The following is a 22,106-nucleotide window of genomic DNA, read 5'->3' as shown; positions in this document are numbered from 1 at the left end:
GCCATAGTGATAGGCAGTTTAACATTGTAGGTTAAACTGTACCATACTTAATAAAATAAAATAAAAGACATCCCCTGAAAATAAGCCACCGTGTTGTTGTTTTTTTGAGGAAAAATAAATATAAGACGTGTCTTATTTTTGGAGAAACGCGGTATATATGGATTATATAAATTATTAATTAAAAGTTAATGATTAATTTGTTATCCAAGATCTTTACACTGCTCTTTAAACTTTCTAATAAATGTGATGTGCCAACAACATTAGTGCTGTTAATGCTAACAATCTCCTTCCAAAATTTTTTAGAAGGTCTGTTCACCAGATATGCAGAAAATCTCCACAGTAACAACTGTAACATCAATGTTTTCCATTAATTTGTACACATTCCTATTATAATGCTATGTTAAAAGAGCAGGTTTCCAATGGTTTTTCTCTCCAGGAAGGCTTTCCCTCATTGTGGGAAAATATATTGGAAGCTGTCGTCTTCAGAAAATATATCCAGTCCACTCTACTCACATTGTTGATTCCTACATCAGCTGTAGCCAGTTTGTAGGGCCATGGACTGAACTCTTGGGTTCACCATTTCTCTTCTGTGGCCGCAAGAAATCCTTAATGAGTTTCTAGGGAACTCCAGGAACACATTTTGAAAATCTCGATAAGAATGTGTTCCCATTACTAGAGTGAGGTTGTCCCCTGCCCCACTCCTGATACATCTCACAGCTTCACCCCCTTCAGCTGTTGATTTCAGCATGGGTTCATTAGTGCCATATTCATTGCTATGCATCATAGATTTAGAATTGCAGGGTGGGAAGAGACGTCAAGGGTTGTCAATCAACCCCCCTGCAATGCAGGAATCATTTGTCCAACATGGGGCTCAAACCCACAACCCTGATATTAAGAGTCTCATGCAGTATAGACTGAGCTATCGCAACATCAAACAGTAGTGTTTTATAACAAATACATAGGCATTTTGGATAACGTTGCATGAACACTGATTCAATGAAAACAAATAACTGTGTGTGGGAGGGTTATTGGTTTTGTTTGTTATTCTTAAACCACCCTTTGATCTTCAAATGAAGGCAGTATAGAAATTTTATGAATAAAAAAAGGAAAACACAGTAGACAAAATTAAAAACCCATCAGTGGAAAGTCACTGCCGTAAAGACACAGTGATTGTCATTGGCTTATGTGGCTTTAAAGGGGGAGTGGGCAATTTCACCATCTAGCAGTGGTCACAGACTTATCAATACTGGAAACCCCAGGAACAGGGCGAGGGAGAGTGGCCCCAGTTGTGAGCTGCCCAGGTGGATTTGCTTGCCAGGAAACAGGAATCTGGACTAGAAATACTTGGCATCTGAATAACTGGAATATATTAATAAAGAACAGTATTCTTGTTTTAATTATTTGGTCCTGAGTTACTGGTTTGTTTTTTTCTAAATGTACCTGAATATGTTTTTTGCTTCAGAATTAAGGAAAGATGAGGCAGAAAATGCAGATCTTGAAGGGAGCCAGGTATCATTTGCAGCTGTGTCAAATGGTGATGCTGAAATAAGCCCAACACACCCATATTATGATGTGGCCAGACACAATATACTTCACCTTGTAGGTATGTTTGCTGAAAACCTATTTGGCATCTTCTTTGTATTTGCAAATCACTTAATTTTTCTGCTTCAAGTTATTTAACCTGTAATGAAGTAATATTTGGAGGATTAGAGCAAAAGTAGAAGCCTGCATTTAGAAGGGAAAGCAAATGGGTGACCAGATCAGCCTCTCACTCGGACTCTTCCAAAACTGATCTCTGGTATCTTGCTTCCAATCCAAGTGTGAGAGTGGGACTCGGAAGACCAGGGTTCAAATCCCTCAGCCATGAAGCGCACCGAGTAGCCTTGGGCACATCACTGTCTGTTTGCCTACCTACTGCAGGGATGTTGTCATGAGAAAGGGAGAAATGTGTGAAAAACAAACCCTGAACACTTTGGAGAAAAGGTGGGATACAAATTAACAACAACAAAACAACAACAATATCCAAGGATCTTCCCACTTTGTGTAGCTTTTTCTCAGGTGTGATGATAAGGCACAGACAATGGGCTCATCTTTCCCACAGTCAGCGGCAGAGGAAGCTGCCATGGGGCGGGGCGCACCGCGGGGCCTCCAGAGTCTGCCAGAGTCCTGCCACTCAGCCGCCCTACAGCTGGGGGGGGGGGCAGGCAGCAGGCGGACCATTTGGGCAGCGAGGAGCCTGCACGCACCCAAACCACTGCGTCTCTCCCAGGAGAGACACGTGGCTCGGGCACGCTGCAGCCCCGTGCTGAGTGCCGCCCGGCATTTTGTCATCCCCCTCAGTGGTGACACCCAGGGCGGCCCGTACCCCCTTCCTCTGCCCCCGCCCACGCTGTAAGTACTGAGAGAAGCTTTGGCAGAACCAGTCCCTTATTTTAATGTTCGGCTGTTGACTCGTGTGTTTAAACAAAATAAAAAAATTCCTTCCAGTAGCTACCTTAGAGACCAACTAAGTTTGTCATTGGTATGAGCTTTCGTGTGCATGCACACTTCTTCAGCACACGAAAGCTCATACCAATGACAAACTTAGTTGGTCTCTAAGGTGCTACTGGTAGGAATTTTTAAATTTTGTTTCGACTACGGCAGACCAACACGGCTACCTACCTGTAACTAACACTCATGTGTTTGTGTATATATGTATATATTTTGGGTTATGCAAGTGCATAGCTGTCAAGTTTTCCCTTTTCTTGTGAGGAAGCCCATTCAGCATAAGGGAATTTCCCTTAAAAAAGGGAGAACTTGACAGCTATGCAAGTGTGTGAACAGAGGAGAGCATCTCAAGTTGTTCACACACAGGGCCGTCTTAAGCCCACCCAGCGCCCTGGCGCTAGGTCCCTCCAGCGGCCCCCTCCAGAGCCTCTCCAATGGCCCGGGAGTGCCAAGCGGACTGCAGCAGCAGCGGGAGGCCACCTCCGAGGACTCCACGCTGCACCTCCTTCTCGTTTCCCCAGCGCTGGGTTCCGCTCAGTCAAGCTTCACCACTAGCGTGCACCGCGGAACCAGCAAGAGCTGCTTGGGCGCTGTGCGTGCACTGGTGGCGAAGCTCGACTGAGCGGAACCCAGCGCTGGGGAAACGAGAAGGAGGTGCAGCGCAGAGTCCTCTGAGAAGGAGTGCAGTCCTGGCCAGATCGCCGGAACCCTGCGCTCACTTGGCGCCCTTCCAGTGCCCGGCGCCGTGGTTCTCCGCGCCACTAGCCTCTATGGCAGGGGTGTCAAACTCAAATTCATCGGGGGCCGCATCAGCAGTTTGGTGACCCTCAAAGGGCCGGTTGTATCTGTAGGACTATGTGTCCACTCTTTATTATCATAAATTATTGTCACTGCATTCAATTATTACTGTTTTTGTAATAATGTAAGTAATAACTAGCTCTGAAAGCAGAAACATAGTCAGAATAATGGCAAGTAGATATTCAAATGTACAATTATTGTACAATTTATTGAAAAATGATTTTTGGTAACTGCACTGGGTGGTGGAGGCTCCCTAGGGTTTCATGCAGGACCTTTGCAGAGCTACTAGTACCTGGAGATGCTGGGGTCCTTCTGCATGCAGGACAGATGTTCTGCCAGTGAGCCACCACCCTTCACCAAAGGGACTGGCTGAGGTTGACTTGCTGGAGCTGCTCTCCTGGTTCCAGGGTTTAAGGGCCAGAAGTATAAAGCAGCATCCTATGTTTCTGAGGAGAGGGAGGGGAGGGGAGGGGAGGGGAGGGAGGAAGGAAGGAAGGAAGGAAGGAAGGAAGGAAGGAAGGAAGGAAGGAAGGAAGGAGGGAGTTGGAAGGAGAGAGGAAGGAAGGAAAGAGGGGAGAGAAAGAAGAGTAGGAAATAAGGAAGGGAATAAAGAAGGAAAGAAAAAGAAAGAGGGAGAGAAGACGGAAAGGGAGAAAGAAGGAAGGAAGTAGAGGGAAAGAAAGAAAAGAGGGAGCAGGAGGGAGAGAGGAAGGAAAGAGGTGAGAGAAAGAAGAGTAGGAAAGAAGGAATAAGGAAGGAAAGATAAAGAAAGAGGGAGAGAAGACAGAGATAAAGAAGGAAGGAAGGAGAGGGAAAGAAAGAATAAGAACGAGAGAGAGGAAGAAAGAAAGGGAAGGGGGGGGTCGCTGCCTTGATTCAGCGCCAGAAAAGAGCGCGAAGTGACCCAGGGGCAAAAAGTATTTCCCGTGCAGCGTGAGGCAGCGGGTGTCCGTTTTAGGAGAAGTGCGTAAAGCCTCAGAGTTGCACATTCGTGAGGCTGAGCCGCTGCTGAGCTCGGGGCGCTCCACGCAGTGCTGCTCTGGCCGGCTTTCTAACCCCCACCCCCCGGCCCCAGCTGTTTGTTGGCGCTTTGTCGGCGCGGCGCTTCAGCAGCAAGGTCCCGCTGCTGGGTCCCGCTGGCTGGGGCGCTCGGCGGGCCACATGACGAGGTCTGGCGGGCCGGATTTGGCCCCCGGGCCTTGTGTTTGACACCCGTGCTCTATGGCTAGGACGGGCCTGTTCACACAGAGAGGAGTGGGCTAAAGATCTGACTGCAGGTTTCTCAGCTAACGTGTGTGTAAATCAGCAGTCTTACTGGCTCATCAACCCTTGCTCAGATATTCAGATGTAGGGTTGCCACTCATCCTACATCTTCCAGTTTGTCCTGCTTGCCTCTCCCCCCCTCCCCAAAGTTAGGGATCCTCTCCAAATGCCCGCCCTTGCTCCTATAGGGCAGGCATTGGGAGAAACCTCCTCTCACGTCTTTCATTTCCTTTTTTCTCCTCTCTCCCTCTCCACATCCTACCCCAAAGGAGGAGCAAACCAGCCTGGGAGTGCAGGGGCCCATCTCTCAGAGATCAATAGATTCAGACGCTCTAGAAACAAGTGGTTTTGTGTCAGTGCAGCCCAGAAGCCCCATTTGTGAACATGGTTATCTGCATGATATTTGGGATATTTGGTGGGGGAGAAGTAGCTCCCCACAACAGCTTGTTTTTAATAATTGCTGATCTTCTCTCAATTTATCTTACACCCTCCTATAAAACCTTTGTCTTCCAGCATGTAAAGCTTTGCATTTAAAACATGTGCATTTAGAGTGAAATTATCACCCTGATAACTAAACTCTTGTTGGTTTACCAGGTGATGATAATTTGGGGAGAAAAGTGATTGCTTTCAGTTGCTGCCGTTTGCCTCCTTCCTATCAACTTAATCACAGACGGTTATTAGAGTAAGTCTTTTCTTCTTTTCACTCATGTGTCAACAGGGAGGGCAGGGGCTCACCAGTGAAGTGTGGGCCACATCCATTATAGCTTTCCAATTGTCAGCCATAAAATCAATTGTTCACTTCATCATTGAATTGTGCTCTTTCTTTCTTTGACTGTATTTGAATGATCTCCGAATAAGCTTTTAATACTAGCAAGTCCTATGTGGGGATGTTCAATGTTTGGGCTTGAGCATACCATGAAAATAGTATGTATCAGGCCATTGGGCGCCTGTATGCCTTCTCCTCTTTAGATCTAAAGAACCACAGTGAAAATACAGTGTATTTATTGGTGTGTTCTATGCTGCTTTTATTCCAGATACTTAAAGTATGCACTGGACCAGTATGTGGAAAATGATTACACAGTGGTCTACTTTCACTATGGACTGAACAGTAAGAATAAACCCTCCCTGAGTTGGTTACAAAGCGCCTACAAAGAATTTGACAGGAAGTATGTTTTCTAAATTGCGCTTTTTAAAAATAAAAATAAAAAATCACCATTCTAAAAGCATAGTTTGGCCAGGTTTTCCCCATTTTTAATTACCCCTTCCTAGGGCACGTCATAGCACATATTTGGTCTTCCTATTTTTGTTTCCACAATAACCTTGTGGGGAGCTTAAGCTGCCTTTGCAGAAAGGCCTGTGGCACTCACTCACAGAAGGGAGGAGATCTAGATGAGCTTTGTCCTATATGATTGAGGGGGGCATGATTTAAAACGAATTAACAATATTTACCAGGCTTTTGGCATATCGGAAGCATTCTAACTTTACCATTGTTGCACAGGATAGAAATAGCATTGCGAGGAGAGGGAGAATTGCTGTCTTTAGTCTCCATGGGTTGATGGAGTGCGGGGTGCTGGATCCCATAGTGATGTTTTCCCTTCTGCAAGAAATTCACCTGTTTGTCCCTGTCCTCATGCAGAAAAGTAGTGAACAAGCAGGAAGCTCCATATGCCTGGGAAATCGGTCCAACACTAAGGCAACCTGCACCTGTTATTAGAATCCCGACCACCATGAACTTAGAATGCACAAAGGAGTATTCACTCCTTTCGATTTGCCCTGCAGTGCTACGAAGTCCTGGAAATAGTTTGCACTGGTATAGCACCACTTCAATAACAGATTTAACCTAATTTTTCCTGCCTCCAACCACCCACAGCTCAACTGTCAGTACTTCTTGCATAGCTCAGAAGTGCCTGGTCTACACAGAAGAGGGGTAAAACAGGATATTCGGGTTGGGGGTGCACCTAGCCCACCCAGCAACCCCTGTGACTACTATGAACTTGGTTTTAAAATACTTTGGGAGATAGTAGCGGCACTGGGCAGCGCAGGGAAGGGCACTTGTTAAACTTGCTTTTGCCTTGGTGCGCCTCATACGGATTTGTGCATAGCCTAATGAGCTGCTCTGGCTGCCTCCAAAATGTTACCCTTGGTTTATAAAGGAAGATCTTGGGAGACTGAACTGCTTCTACCAGGGACTGTGCTGATCATATATCATTTTGGTCAATTCCAGGTATCTTTAAGAATGTGAAGTAAAATACTTAAAGAAAAATGATTAAGTTGGAAATTCATTTCAGTGTGGAACTTTCTTTTTTAATGAATGAATAACAGAAATTGGAATCAAATAATGGTGTCCGTCTCTTGAATTTCTAAAGATCTTCTCCTTTCTTGCTACCGTTTTTCTTTCTCCATTTCCCACACACTTTTTTCCATTTAGAGAGATTTTCCCCACCATTATTATACCCACAAAACAATTCAGATACTGGTTTGTAATGTAATCGCTGTATAATCTTCACCTACTTCAGTTCCATCAGGACTGACCATTTCTTCTTTTCATTTTACATTCAATTCCTCTGAATTAGATGTACTTGAAATGAATACTGTATAATGTTCCAGTAATAAAAAATTCCCCCCACATTCAATTGCAGCTCCACTCCACTACAGCATGTAACGTTCAGAAGTCTCCTAACAATTTAATTTTCTTTTCTGCAGGTATAAGAAAAATCTGAAAGCGCTCTACATTGTACATCCAACCAATTTCATAAAAATAATTTGGAACATTTTTAAACCTCTAATCAGGTACATATTGGTTTGCTGGAGACAATTTTGTACTTAGCTGAAGGGTAGTTTGCTTTTTTTCTCACTCTTAAGTGGATTTCTAGAAACATCTGTGTTATAGAAAACACAAGGTAAAAAATACTTGGGGAGCCTGCCAATGAAATACATTATGGGTGATGAGGACTTGGCATGAGTACGTGAAATTATTTTATTTTACGTTTCCTCCTAACTGTCTACTGTGTTCAGAGTTCTCACTCTTCCCACTCTGTCCCATTGTGCTCACTATGTTGATGTCTCTGTTACTTGCACTAAACGTGCTGATGGAACTAAATCTCCGTGAGTTCATAAGACTTGACTTCCCAGCATCCTAGAGTACTCCCGCCTCCTTCCCAAAGCCCTGGGGTGTCAAATACTGATTTCTCCTCCCACACAACAAGGCAGTGTGTGGCCCGCAGGTCCCATGTCGAAGTACTCTGGCAGCCCACACTTGGTATGGAAACATGGACCATTCTGGTCTAGATCCTCTCTGTTAGTGTGGTGCTTAGGTACATATGGGATCTAGTGGAGTTCTTTTCGTCTTTTGCTAAAAGTCCCCTCCCTTAGATTGCAGCTGGTGGGCTGAGACTCAGAGAACATTTGTGTGTATGTGTGTGTGCTTAATGTTCAAGAAGTTTCCAAGTCCAAGAACTTACAAGGCATCTGAAAAGAACTGCTTGCTTTCTTTTGTTTCAAGCTGAGGGGAAGAATAATTTAGAGGTTCAGGGGGGTAGGAGTGGGTGTTGGGTGCCTTTTCCAGACGTAGCGATTGGAAACACTCATGTTTACCTCCATCCCAGCCTTGGAGTTGGCTTTTTCCAGTCAGGGAGAGAGTGAAAGGGCTGGGTTCCATGCCATTAAAAAGCAGCAAAACCATAAAACATTAATGTCAAGGTAGCAGATCCTGCAGAACGGGAAGCCCTCCTGAGGTAAAGAGCAAATTATCTGTATTATAAAAACTGTATTAATAGTGTTAAGTTATTTAAGGCACTGCTTCAATGGGTAACACAATCTGTTTTTGGTGTGCGTGTGTGTTTTTCTTTTGGAATTCGCTAATAGGCTGGCATAAATGCTTCATTTTATCACAGAAGAGCATCCTGGAAGGCCTAACTAGGTTTGTACACCCTGAGGATCAAGTGTGTTAATTCTGTAAAAGTGCTTCCTTGACAGCAGAAGCCAACTCTTGGGGTTAATTAAATCCATCTAATTAAAATGTCTGTCGTCTTCCACTAGGGGTGCTGGTGCATGCAGAGCTGGGCTTTCGATGTTATTCTGCAGAATAATTTACGGAAATGGGAATACAGTAATATTAACTATGTTAGCCCAATTTGTGTCTTATTTTCAGGGTCTAAGAAAGGGATACATGAAAGGGCACTTACTCTCTCTGGGGCCCAGAGATCTGAGACCATTACCCATTACTATTAAGTTCTAGATAATGCTTGATTATATATTTGGTCCAACCCCCTGCAATGCAGGAATGTCTGCTAAAGGATCCACGACAGATAGCCATCCAACCTCTGCTTAAAAACCTCCAAGGAAGGAGAGTCCAGCACCTCCCGGGGGAGACCTTCCACTGTTGAACAGCTCTTGCAGTCAGGAAGTTCTTCCTGATGTTTAGTCAGAATCTCCTTTCTTGTAGCTTGAAACCTTTGGTTCAGCTCCTACCCTCTACAGCAGGAGAAAACAAGCTTATTCCATCTTCCATGCGACATTCCTTGAGATAGTTGAAGATGGCTGTCATATCTCCTGTCAGTCTTGTCTTTCCCAAACTAAACACACCCAACTCTCTCAACTGTTCTTCATAAGGCTTGGATTCCCGACCCTTAATCATCTTTGACACTGTTCTTGGAACAATTTCAGCTCAGTCCCATTGAATATTGGACAAACTGCTTCTGACACTATCTTTAAAAGAGAGAGAAGACTGTGTTGTGCTGCATCAAGTTCCTCTGTAGCGTATGTTATCACAGCTTACAGGCTTCTTTCCCATGCCCCTCTGACTGCAGGAACCATGTGGAAGGGGCAGATAAGATCATTTCTGCTTGGGAAGTGTAGCCCTTTGTAGGGATCAAAGTTCTCACCAGAAAAACAACAACAACAAATTATTTCTGCAACACATGTGGGGTCGTCAGAGAATTCCAATGGAAATGGGAGTGGAAATTCTGAGTGTTTTCTTACTCATCCTGCATCTGGAACAGAAATCAATCCAGTGAATACAGTTGGTATTCATTGCTGTTTTCATCCCTTGTGCCCTTCAGCTCTCTATATTGGGCAAACAGGCCAAACCCTACGCCAAAGGATAAACGGACATAAATCTGACATCAGGAATCACAAGACAGAGAAGCCAGTAGGAGAATACTTCAGTCTCCCAGGACATTCAGTACAGGATCTCAAAGCAGCTGTCTTATTACAAAAGAATTTCAGGAATAGCCTTGAAAGAGAAGTTACTGAATTACAACTTATTACTAAACTGAGTATTATGGAGAGACATGGTCTGAATAGAGATATTGGACTCTTGTCTCATTACATATGCTAAAGCTATTTTTGGTCATCTGCATACTATCCCTTGCTTTTTCCTGTAGGACTAATTGCAGTCATTAACAGTCCTCAACAGGTTTACCATACCCATTGAGCCATCTCCTACTACCCTCCTGAGAAAAACCCCACCCCACCCTCCCACTATATATAAGGGCAGGCATCAGCAACCTCCAGCCCATGGGCTGGATATGGCCCACGGAGGCCGTTTATCCGGCCCACGACCCGCCCGGTCACCGAGCCACCCACTCGGCAAGTCCCCCACGTGCTGCGCTAAATCAGCACGGCGCGGCACAGGGACTCGCTAAGTGGCACTGGAAATGGCATCTGCACGTGCGCAGATGCCAGAAACCGTGTCTAGGCATGTCCCTGGCGCCGGAAATCGCTTCTGCGCAAGCGAAATTTTCAGCATCTGGGCATGCGCAGAAGCGATTTTTGTGCACAGGTGCCAGAAACCGCGTCTGGGCATGCCCTGGCATGCGCAGACGTAATTTCTGGCATCGTGCAGTGCATGTCCAGCCCAAGGACGAGCTCCGTGGGACGGATCCGGCTCATGGCCGCATAAGCTTGCCGACGCCTGTATAAGAGTCTGGTGACTTCTGTTTCAGTATATCTGAGGTGTGCATGAACACGAAAGCTTATACCCAGAACAAACTTAGTTGGTCTCTAAGGTGCTACTGGACAATTTTTTTATATATATATTTGACTGCGTCAGACCAACATGGCTACTACTACAAAAGATTTATAATTGGTAATTCCCCTCCCCTCCTAATCTGCATTGGATTTCCTTTGCATTGAAAAGAATAGTGTGGAATATCCTAATAACAGCAACAGTAATTTCAATTTAATATTCCACCATAGCAGACAATGAGATGAATAACTTGGTTTTCATTGGAATCCGAGCTGCAGCAGAATGGAAACTGTACAACCAACACTGACACCTACATCCAGATATTAGCAGGAGCAGAAAGGGACTAGGCAGCAGGAAGGCAGTTTCCATTCTGTCAAGGTAGTGAAGAATTGGACCTATGAAAACTGCTGCCATGCGATTTATTCTCTCCATATAAAACAAGGCACAAATTGCTTTGCCAGCAATAAGGTCTATTTTTTCCACTTAACTATTGACATAGAAAGCTTAACAGAACACACTTTCCATACATTTTTAATGCCGCATTAAAATAAAGGTTTTTGTTTCCCTCTCAAAACAATGGTTTCTATATCTATGCAAATAGCAGTTACATTAGGATGGAAGACAGACATTTTTATTCAAATTGGACTCAAGCGTGGTATGTTTATGTTTGATCAAATGAAAACCAATGCATCTTGTGCCACGGCTGCTTTAATCATAGTCCACTTTTGACACTCAGGTTTCATAATATTAAAGTAACACTTTCAGGAAATATTCCTAATTCCTGCGTTTGTATAAATTTTCTTATATTTTTAGTCACAAGTTTGGAAAAAAGGTAATCTACCTGAATTACCTGAGTGACCTGAGAGACCATCTTAAATACGACCAACTTAAGATCCCTCAAGAAGTTATTCGGTATGTAACACATTCAAAACAGTCCTTAAGGTTCTTTTTTTAAAAAAAGAAAGAGGTCTTATATTAAATTGTTTTCCTTTTTCTGTCTGATTAAATGTTTGCTATACCTGATCTATTCTTGGCTACATGTTATCGTACAAAGTCCATTGTCACCAGTAATAACCTCTAAGAAATGTTGAATGGTTCACCACAGAGAAAGTAAATAGGTCTCTGCAGGGGTTAGAATATCTGTTTAAGAAACGGTTACACATGGGACCAGCCTTGTACGTTATGCACCAGAATATCATTTGGGCTGTATTTATTCTGTGTTGAAAAGGAAAAGGAAATTCTGCCTCCAGTAATACAAACTGTGCGCCAAGAAAAGCTGGTTTTTGCAACTTGTTCAAATTATGCGAACTGAGGAAATGTGTTCCTACTTTACTTATTTGACCTCATTATGAATGTAAGACGAGCCTGCTGGATCAGACCAATGGCCCATTTAGTCCAGCATCCTGTTCTTGCAATGCCTGGCCAGATGGATGTCTGTGGGGTGCCCACAAGCAGGGCATGAGCATGACTGCGCTCTGCACACCTGCAACAGCTAGCAACTGGTGCTCAGACGTATAATGCTTCTGACCCTGGAGGCAGAACATAGCCATCGTGGCTAGTAGCTGTTGCAGCCTTATCTTCCATGAGTTCAGCACTGCACTTTATTTTATCTGTCCTGAATCTTCTAGCCATCAGCTTCACGAGTTCTAATGCTTTCCTCTAACCACTCTCTAACCAGGGACCCAGGTGGCGCTGTGGGTTAAACCACTGAGCCTAGGGCTTGCTGATCAGAAGGTTGGCGGTTCAAATCCCTGCAACGGGGTGAGCTCCCGTTGCTCGATCCCAGCTCCTGCCAACCTAGCAGTTCGAAAGCACGTCAAAATGCAAGTAGATAAATAGGGACCGCTACAGCGGGAAGGTAAACGGTGTTTCCATGTGCTGCTCTGGTTTGCCAGAAGCGGCTTTGTCATGCTGGCCACATGACCTGGAAGCTGTACGCCGGCTCCCTCGGCCAATAATGCGAGATGAGTGCGCAACCCCAGAGTAGGTCACAACTGGACCTAATAGTCAGGGGTCCCTTTACCCTTAACCACTCCCTCTATGCCATACATAGCTTTATAAACTTCTATCCCATCACCTCTGACTTGTCTTCTCTCTAAACTAAAAAGTCCAAAATGCAGCAACGTTTCCTTGTAGGGGAGTTGCAGAGCACACTAACCCCCTGCATTAAACCACTGGCAACCAGCTTCTTCTCGGACTTCTGGTTTTTCAGCTGGAGTTACTCACACTTTCAAGCCTATCCAGCCATAAAGGCCAGAAGCCTCAATAGATTAGCCGTGGAGTGTTCCAGCAATTCTCATGTTACCAGAACTCCCAGTTGCAGCCATTGTTATTTTCCTTAAAGTTCTTTGAATCTCCAGATGAGGGAAGTACCTATAAAATGCTTCGTGACAGTATTTTACATGCTTTGGTTGACTGACAGAAGCTGGTGTTGCAGATCAGATCAGAAGAATCTTTATTTGCATCAGCCACTAGCGATAGCAATAAAAGAAAACAAAATGTACAGGTGCTGTATCACTGTTATATAAATGGTTTTTTGTACACCAGTACGTAAATATATAATAATTTAACATTCATCCATGCCTCCCTGCTTAATAAATAACCATGCAGTTAATGTACAAGAGGAGTTATACTTCCATCTTGTAAAAGTGACAGAATTATGATTTTAACTCAGAGCTGTTTTGCAAACAGAGGCTGCCAACCTGCTTCCCTAGCAAGTGTTGTGTCTGTGTATGCGAAGTGTATTTGTAAAAACAAGTACAGTGGTACCTCGGTTTATGAACACAATTGGTTCCGGAAGTCTGTTCATAAACTGAAGCGTTCATAAACTGAAGCGAACTTTCCCATTGAAAGTAATGGAAAGTGGATTAATCTGTTCCAGACGGTCCGCGGAGTACTTAAACTGAAGCGTTCATAAACTGAAGCGAACTTTCCCATTGAAAGTAATGGAAAGTGGATTAATCCGTTCCAGACGGGTCCGCGGAGTACTCAACCTGAAGTGTACTTAACCCGAAGCATGGGTGTAATTGGTTCCGGAAGTCTGTTCATAAACTGAAGCGTTCATAAACTGAAGCAAACTTCCCCATTGAAAGTAATGGAAAGTGAATTAATCCGTTCCAGATGGGTCCGCGGCGTTCGTAAACCGAAAATTCGTAATCCGAGGTGTTCGTAAACCGAGGTTCCACTGTATGCCCATGCATGCTTGTTGTTACGACTTTAAATATTCAAATGTATGTGTACAGTATCTTAGCTGTTCACTTAAGCAATGGCGGTGTGTGATTTGGCCCTTTGGTCCAGCCTTGCGCAGTGATCACCTTCCCGGGTTTTCTGCCCAGAAGCTGATCTCCCACAACTGAGGAAATGAGAGAGCCGTGTGCAGTCTTGAGGTTCACTCTTCTTGAGGTTCAAAAGTGTGAGGTGTATGAAGGGCATAAAGTCAGAGGAATAGAGTCAAAGAATTGCAGTTGCAGCTGCCATGGTACTGCGTTTTCTTTTGCTCCAGAAGCATTTGGAGGAGAGACGGGATGTATTGTTGTTAGAAGCCTCCAGTGCCGGGTTGCCAGAGTAGGCACCAGTGTTTTAGGGTAAGGTTACCAGATTTTTTTCAATGAACCCGGGGACACTTTAATTAATTCATTAATTAATTACTTACTACACATTCGGGACATTGATGCTGCAGCGATGGCTGTGGCAGAGGGGCAGCTGCCACCTTGACCTCAACCATCACGTTTCCCCTTCCTCCAAGGCTTCTATCTCCTTTCTCCATGAGCCTGGGCAGCCCCGTAGTTGTTGGTTCTTCGGTGGTGGTGGTGGTGGTGGTGGGGAAGCGGTGCGCGGTGGGTCAGGCATGGAAGGCGGAGAAGGAGGGCCGAGAGAAGCGGTGGCGGTGAGGCTCGGGCAGCGCGATTCCTCCCTTCCCATCGGAGCAGCCCAATCCCAACTCCTACTTGTGTGCAAGCAGGAAGGGGTGGGGATCCCTCAGCTGGGAAGGGAGGCTTCCTTGCCTAACTGAGAGATCCTTGCCTCCCCCTGATTGCATGCAAGCTCTGATAGGCAGCGTGAAGCCTCCCTTTACAGCTTAGTTACTGGGGTCAGGGAAGGTGGAGGCAGCCCGGAAGCTGAATCTTAGAGCCCCTGCACAACCATCATATGGGGACTTCTGAGAAGTTCCTGAAGCCAGCCAGAGCCAACTGCTCCGAGCTGCTGAGGCTGCCGCTGCTGTGTTTCCCGGGGACATTAGATGAAATCTGGGGACATTCCAGGGATGGAATTTGTCCGGGGACTTATTTGCAAATCTGGGGACTGTCCCCAGGAAACAGGGACATCTGGTAACCCTATTTTAGGGGCCCTGTGACAAAAGAGCCAAATAATACTGATTTGATCTTGACAGAAAATTACAAAAATATATCGGGATAATTTGGCAGCCCCCCCCCCCCCCGAGATTTTGACTGCCTTGGGGCCTCCACAGGGTTTAATCCAGCACTGGAAGCCTCTGAACCAAGATGCACAAGCTGGGTAGTTAAGACTAGTTAAACAAAAGAATTTGCTCCTGCAAGATGTGGTTATGGTGGACAACTTGCATGGCTTTTAAAGGATGGGGGTTATCAGTGGCTTCTAATCCTTACCTCCGGGATCAATGGCAGTATGCTTCTGAATATCAGTACCTGAAGAGCACCAGCGGGGAGAGGGCTGTTGTGTTCATATCTTGCTTGTGGGCAGCTGGTGAGTCACCATGAGTACAGGATGATGGAGGAGATGCAGCTTTGGTCTGATCTAGCAGGGCTCTGCTTAAATTCTTTCTCATCTTACTCTTGTGTAGCTTTAATGACAGAAAAGAGGGAGGGCAGGACACACACAGTTGCTATACAACCAGAGAAGCAGGACACTGTTGCATTCCTGGTGCTCTTTTTCTCATGATCTTAAAGGACTAAAGGCCTTATTTTAATTTTATTTATTTTGATTGATTGACTCAGAATATTTCTAGATCATCCCCCTTTAAAAGAGCTCAGGGCAATGGATGTCAAAACAAACAGGCAAAATACAACACTCCCCCTCCTCAAGGTCATTGCGAGAACCAAGATCCCAGCATTAGTGCTGCAACTTTCAAACTAAAACAAAACCATTATTTAGACCTGAAGTGCCCATGAGAAAAGTGTTCTAGCAGAGTTCACCTAGGCCGTGAATCCATATAGACCCAATATGGCTGCACTTTTGCATGCTTTAAGTGGTTAATCTCATCTAAGGTATGGTTGCCATACGTAGGGAATTTCCTAGACATAACCGGGATTCGGCCATCAGAAATAGTGTCTGGGCAGGAATCATTTTAATGTCCAGGAAATCAAAAAAAAAAAAAGCTCAACAACTTTTGTGTCCAGATTTTCACTTTTGAAATATGGCAGCCCTAATCTAAGGTGCGTCACACACATATTCCTTAAAATAATTTCTATAAACAAAAAACAAAAACCCTAACCTGAAGATAAACAGTAATGTTAAGGTATTCCATATTGGTGCAATACAAAAGAATACCAAGTGATGTTAGCTATCGGATAAGATCAGGCATCCCCAAACTGCGGCCCTCCAGATATTTTGGCCTACAACTCCCATGATCCCTAGCTAACAGGACCAGTGGTCAGGGAAGATGGGAATTGTAGTCCAAAACATCTGGAGGGCCAAAGTTTGGGGGTGCCTGGATAAGATGAAGTGTACTCCAGCAAGTGGGGAATTGAGAATAGCAAGTGGTACATTTTGTTGATATTTTATATTTTAATATTATGTGAAGAGATTACAGTCTGAAATTAAGATTTCAATGTGATTGAACTCCTAGAACTTGTTATACGTCTTTGTAAGTTTTTCTTGAGAAACATGAATGATTCAAACACCATTCTAGAATATTAAGTGTACTTTTCTCCACTAGACATGATGAAAATCTTCACACTAAACAAAAGAAAAAACCACTTACTGCAGTGAAGATCCCTCCACCAAGACCCCCTCTTCCAACCCAGCAGTTTGGTGTCAGCCTCCAATAGTAAGCCACACAATTTCTTTCATACAGTATGTTGTTGGAAAAAGGACTCTTTCACTGTAAGTTTTCTTTTTACTCAATCTGGATGAGTTGCCATGTCTTTCTTTGTTCTCTTTCTCACAATGCTTAAAACTCCTTCAGTTATGAGTGCCTACATTGCAACAGAGAACCCAGAACATTCATGAACCCAGAAACACATTTATTTTTGAGTTGTTAAAGAAAGGAAGGATAAGGAGGCCTGTTATTAATGATTGTGAAATGACTACATCATTCAGAAATCTGCAGAATACAATCTATAGGAATGAGAAATCCCACACATTTGTATGTGAGGCAAAAACATATTTTCACTAGAATATTTTGTTAATTATGTGTGGACCAACCCCAACTGACTTTGGAACTGGTCTTGCCTAAGTGGATTTCAGACTGTGTTTGGATTGGGTTCCTGGCTTTGATGCCACATTGCCATATCCTGAAAGCATCCTTTCCACATGGACTTATCTGCTGAGGAACCTATCAAATTGAGCCATGAAACTCTAACTGGATCTACTAGACCCCAAATTTGTAAGCAACGTGGAATAAAGTCACTTCTGGGGCCCATCCGGAATTAGCGGCTCTGAAATTTAAGCTGCATTAGTTTCAAGGTAGATCTGCCCCTGCATTCCTTATACAGAACCAAATTTCTTTTTATTGAAAAGAACCAGGAAACAGATGCCTTCTTGCAGGTTTGGATCAGCCACAGAAATCCATCACTGATGAGAGGGCTTGCCTCTGTCTTTATCTAGGACTGCCGCAATTCATATGCCACATTGGATAAAAACCCCTTTTCCTTCCTATTCTTTTTTACCGCAAGATGGTAGTAAAGATTTGCTTTCTTGGAAAGACCATTATGGGCCCCTGTGGAATACAAGATTAGTTAACTACAGAAATGTTCCTGGTATCTAAATACTACAGAACGGATCAGGAACATTTCAGAGATGAGCTGGGTTATAGCTTGATTACTCATCACTTGCTGAGTCACAGCTGAGCGTGTGAACAGACTCCATTGAGCAGCATGGTGCTTGGAAATGCTCTGAATTTTCATTCATTTGTAATTTATTTGTTGATTCAAATATGAGCTGTCCCTGTAAGAAAACGGTATGGAAACCCTGTGAGAAAACTTGTTCAGATTTGTTTTTCTTTCCTCCAACAGTCTCAAAGCTAAAAACAAAGGTGAATTAATCCCACCAGTAATGAAGCACACAGTGTCTTATCTAAAAAGGAAAGGTAAGGATTTACTTTGGTTTTAGATGAAAAATATCTGGGATTTGGGGGGGGGGGGGGATTCCAGCAGTCAGTTTCCACAGTGAAAAGCAGCTGTGGGGATGGAGTGGATCAGACCACAGAGCCACATGGGTGAAATGAAAGAACCAAAAATGCATTCTGTTCTAAGCATCTAGCTTCACTGTTTCCTTGAATAACGGCCCCATATTTACAATGGTCTGAGTATTTATACAACACAGTTACCCACACACCATGCACTAGTGACTTTTTGCTTATAAGGTCAGGAAATGGCAAGTGAAGCTCTCTTCACATCCTGGGCTAAATTGTTCCATTGATTATTAAGTAGAACTTCCCGTAAGAATCAATGAGGAACTCGGCTTCCAAAATAAAAATGTCTGTAGCCAACTCTCCCTTCCCTTTGCTTTTAAATAAAAGAGTTACATGCCCATACCTGTCATTTGGACTTAGGAAGGACCGTAGTTCCTGGGTACTCGGTTAATGCAATATTGTAAAATAGGTACAGTATAAGTATTTTTGATGTGCATATTGCTGATTAAACACAAGAGCCATTCCCGAGTCATTGTGCTATTAAGTAGCACACCCTTGCTTTCATTCTTCTCTTGGCCCTTGCATCCAAGCCATGAAATTTGTCTTAGAAAGGAGCAGGGACTACTACCACACCCACTGACCACCGCTGGTTATTTAGAAAGGTGCTTGTATCCTCCTTGAGCCTTCCTTCTCAGACCCAACACTGTCATTCTTTCTCTGCTACCCTTTTATACTTCTGAAAACCCTTCCTCCAGCATACCAGCAGCTTCAGTCAACCGCCTGCCAATCTCACGGAATACTTCCACCCCTTTGCTATCAAGGTGAAATCCCAGGGCATCACTCAGCTCAGCAGTACCCTCCCTCCCCAAGGGTGTAGCGGGAAGCTGCTTTACCACTCAGTGCTTTGAGTATCCAAAATGTGGCAAATATAAACAATCATACCTGAAAATTGGCAATCTCAGGCAAATTTTGTGAACGTTAGCATTCCCTGGTGTTTGTCTTCATTTGTTGGGACAGATCTCAACAGCTTATGTGACTGTCAGTGTTCACTGGTGCATCTTTTAAGTATTTGGACCGTCACAAATTTCATCTGGGGTTGTCAACATGCAAATGTCATTTGCTTGTTTTCAGACACCCACAGTGGTGATTTACTTCTTTATTTGGTGCATTTGTTAGCTGCTCAGCCAGCAAAGTCCTGTTATAGATACAACTCAGAACTGCTGTGTATACGCAGTGTATACTGTGTATTTTTATTTTACCTTTGAATGTGGGTTAAACTGACATACAGAAAAGCAGCAAATATGAAGCAGGTATTAGATTGCTCCCATTATGTTTCAGATACTTAACCATAGTGGTAAACATGGGCTTATTTTATTCTCACATCACTCATTTTAAGTAGGCTAGGCAGAGAGAGAGAGAGAGAGAGAGAGAGAGAGAGAGAGAGAGAGAGAGAGAGAGAGAGAGAGAGAGAGAGAAGCTAACCAGAGAGGTCACCCAGTGAGCTTTCGTCCAGAGGGGGAGATTCAAGCCTCATCCACTCTTGTCCAAGTCCAGTCTTAAGGCTGTCTGGATTTGAATTGCATATACATAAATATTTTTTTTCCTTTCCGGTGTCAATGACTGGGGGGGGGGGGGAGGTAAGCATTTGAAATTACATTCTTAAATGTACGTTTTGAAAGTTCCTTATTATCTTTGAATGTGTGAGAACTAATGCCAGTATTCTGTCCATATCCAGAGTTGGAACTAGAACTGCTGTGCTATGCACATGCAGTTGAGAGTAAATCGCACTGAGCTCAAAAGGATTTCAATGTTTGGGTGTGTTTGTAGGGCTTTTTTGTTTTGGTTCCCCCCAGACTTCTTTATTGAAAGTTCAAAAAGTACATAATTATGTGTGCACTAAACATGATGAGACAAAAAGAAAAAGAGAAATAGCACCCGTGTCGACAGTGTTCTCGAAGCTACGAACATGAGTTTGACCAAACTGCGGGAGGCAGTGGAAGACAGGAGTGCCTGGCGTGCTACGGTCCATGGGGTCACAAAGAGTCGGACACGACTAAACGACTAAACAACAACAGGGGAAAATAAAGGGGGAAGGGGGAATCCAAAACTGTATACTTTACAGAGTTGTTATTGTGCCTCACCAGATCTTAAGCTATTACTGTACAGTATTTGTAAGAATGGATTCAAAATATCATTGAATTTGTCCATGGCAAGTCTGCGTTTATATGCAAGTTTTTCAAGTGTTGTGAGTTTGTATAAGTCTTCAATCCAATCGTAGAAGGGAGCTGCATTTTTATTTTTCCAATTCATCACTATCAGTCTTTTTGCTGTGGTCAGGGCACAGAGAGTCCACTCGTATTGTCCCTTTGTAGGGTATATAATTCCCCTTTTGTAGGGTATATAATTCCCTGGGTATATAATTCAAGAGGATATTTTGATCTGTAAATGTAAGGTTGTTCCATACAGTTCTGTTTATAGTTTCAGCTACCTTGGGTTTGTTGGAATACGTATAATGCTAAGGCAGAAGGGTGAACTGCCCAAGGCTATTCTGTATGTCTAGCCAGGAATTTGAACACAGACCTCTAAAATCCACCCCCAGAAAAGTAGTACCTTGGGTTAAGAACTTAATTCGTTCCGGAGGTCTGTTCTTAACCTGAAACTGTTCTTAACCTGAAGCACCACTTTAGCTAACGGGGCCTCCTGCTGCTGCCGCGCCGCCGGAGCACGATTTCTGCTCTCATTCTGAAGCAAAGTTCTGAACCCAAGGTACTATTTCTGGGTTAGCGGAGTCTGTAACCTGAAACGCCTGTAACCCGAGGTACCACTGTATTTATCTTCCAAAAAGACCAAGGGATATCCACTCACATCTCAGGCTGCCTGATTAATGTGATCTCTGGTATGAATAATAGGTCAGACCATTATTTCATATTTCTATGCTGTAGTTCAATGTTGCTCTGTCCTCAAGACTGGCAGGAAGGCTACCCGGCAAAGGTTTGATGCTATGGCACTTCTAAAGTAAGAAAGATGTGAGTCTCAAACAACCATTCCAGACAAGCACAGCTGCTGCCTGTAATTCAGATTAATGTCTTCAATTAAGGCTTGCTGCAAGTCACTTTAAACTAAAGCATACCGGGGAAAACAAAACAAAAACCCAGCCTGCTAAAAGGAAACATTTATTATGCAGCACTTTACACAAGGAGATCTTCAACAGACAAGAGCATTAACTGTTAAATAAACTCTCGTGAACCAAAGGACTGGCTGCTCTAAAATCTATCCCAAGTGAAACTTGTCTAGGCTGTAGAAAATAAGGGCAAACTATTATGCCCACAACAAAATTGGGAGAATGAGATTGAGAATGAAAGTTGTCTTTTGGGACAGGAAAAAGAATAAGGCCACATTTTCCAGATATTTGGGAAAGAAGAAAGCTTGGACCCCCGAGCAAGGAAATCTGAAAGAGAACTCATTTGTATACATTATACAACTACAACTGGGACGCAGGTGGCGCTGTGGGTTAAACCACAGAGCCTAAGGCTTGCCGATCAGAAGGTCAGCGGTTCGAATCCCTGCGACGGGGTGAGCTCCCGTTGCTCAGTCCCAGCTCCTGCCAACCTAGCAGTTCGAAAGCGCGTCAAAGTGCAAGTAGATAAATAATAATAATTATTATTATTATTTATTATTATTATTATTATTTATACCCCGCCCATCTGGCTGGGTTCCCCCAGCCACTCTGGGCGGCTTCCAACAAAACATTAAAATACAGAAATCAAACATTAAAAGCTTCCCTAAACAGGGCTGCCTTGAGATGCCTTCTAAAGGTCTGGTAATTGTTGTTCTCTTTGACCTCTGGTGGGAGGGCATTCCACAGGGTGGGTGCCACTACCGAGAAGGCCCTCTGCCTAGTCCCCTGTAACTTGGCTTCTCATAGCGAGGGAACCGCCAGAAGACCCTCAGCGCTGGATCTCAGTGTCTGGGCAGAACGATGGGGGTGGAGACGCTCCTTCAGGTATACTGGACCGAGGCCGTTTAGGGCTTTAAAGGTCAACACCAACACTTTGAATTGTGCTCGGAAACGTACTGGGAGCCAATGTAGGTCTTTCAGGACCGGTGTTATATGGTCTCGGCGGCCGCTGTCAGTCACCAGTCTAGCTGCCGCATTCTGGGTTAGTTGTAGTTTCCGGGTCACCTTCAAAGGTAGTCCCACATAGAGCGCATTGCAGTAGTCCAAGCGGGAGATAACTAGAGCATGCACCACTCTGGCAA

The 22,106-nt window shown here is 44.0% G+C and overlaps 1 protein-coding gene across 7 annotated transcripts in view; it reads left to right on the top strand.

Moving 5' to 3' along the window:
• ARHGAP8 (Rho GTPase activating protein 8) overlaps positions 1–22,106 on the top strand; it is a 51,582-nt gene that overhangs the window by 16,942 nt on the left and 12,534 nt on the right. For all 7 annotated transcript variants that reach the window (XM_060275183.1, XM_060275184.1, XM_060275186.1 and 4 more), the window contains 7 exons: positions 1,463–1,603; positions 5,143–5,230; positions 5,583–5,714; positions 7,252–7,338; positions 11,330–11,428; positions 16,431–16,541; positions 17,728–17,801. In XM_060275183.1, coding sequence (XP_060131166.1) covers positions 1,463–1,603; positions 5,143–5,230; positions 5,583–5,714; positions 7,252–7,338; positions 11,330–11,428; positions 16,431–16,541; positions 17,728–17,801 — 732 coding nt within the window. The remainder of the gene's footprint in view (positions 1–1,462; positions 1,604–5,142; positions 5,231–5,582; positions 5,715–7,251; positions 7,339–11,329; positions 11,429–16,430; positions 16,542–17,727; positions 17,802–22,106) is intronic.

Source organism: Zootoca vivipara, chromosome 5 (assembly GCF_963506605.1).
Source record: "Zootoca vivipara chromosome 5, rZooViv1.1, whole genome shotgun sequence".
In the NCBI taxonomy this organism is placed as follows: Eukaryota; Metazoa; Chordata; class Lepidosauria; order Squamata; family Lacertidae; genus Zootoca; species Zootoca vivipara.
Note: the sequence above shows the minus strand (reverse complement) of the source record. Positions and strands in the feature narration are given on the sequence as shown.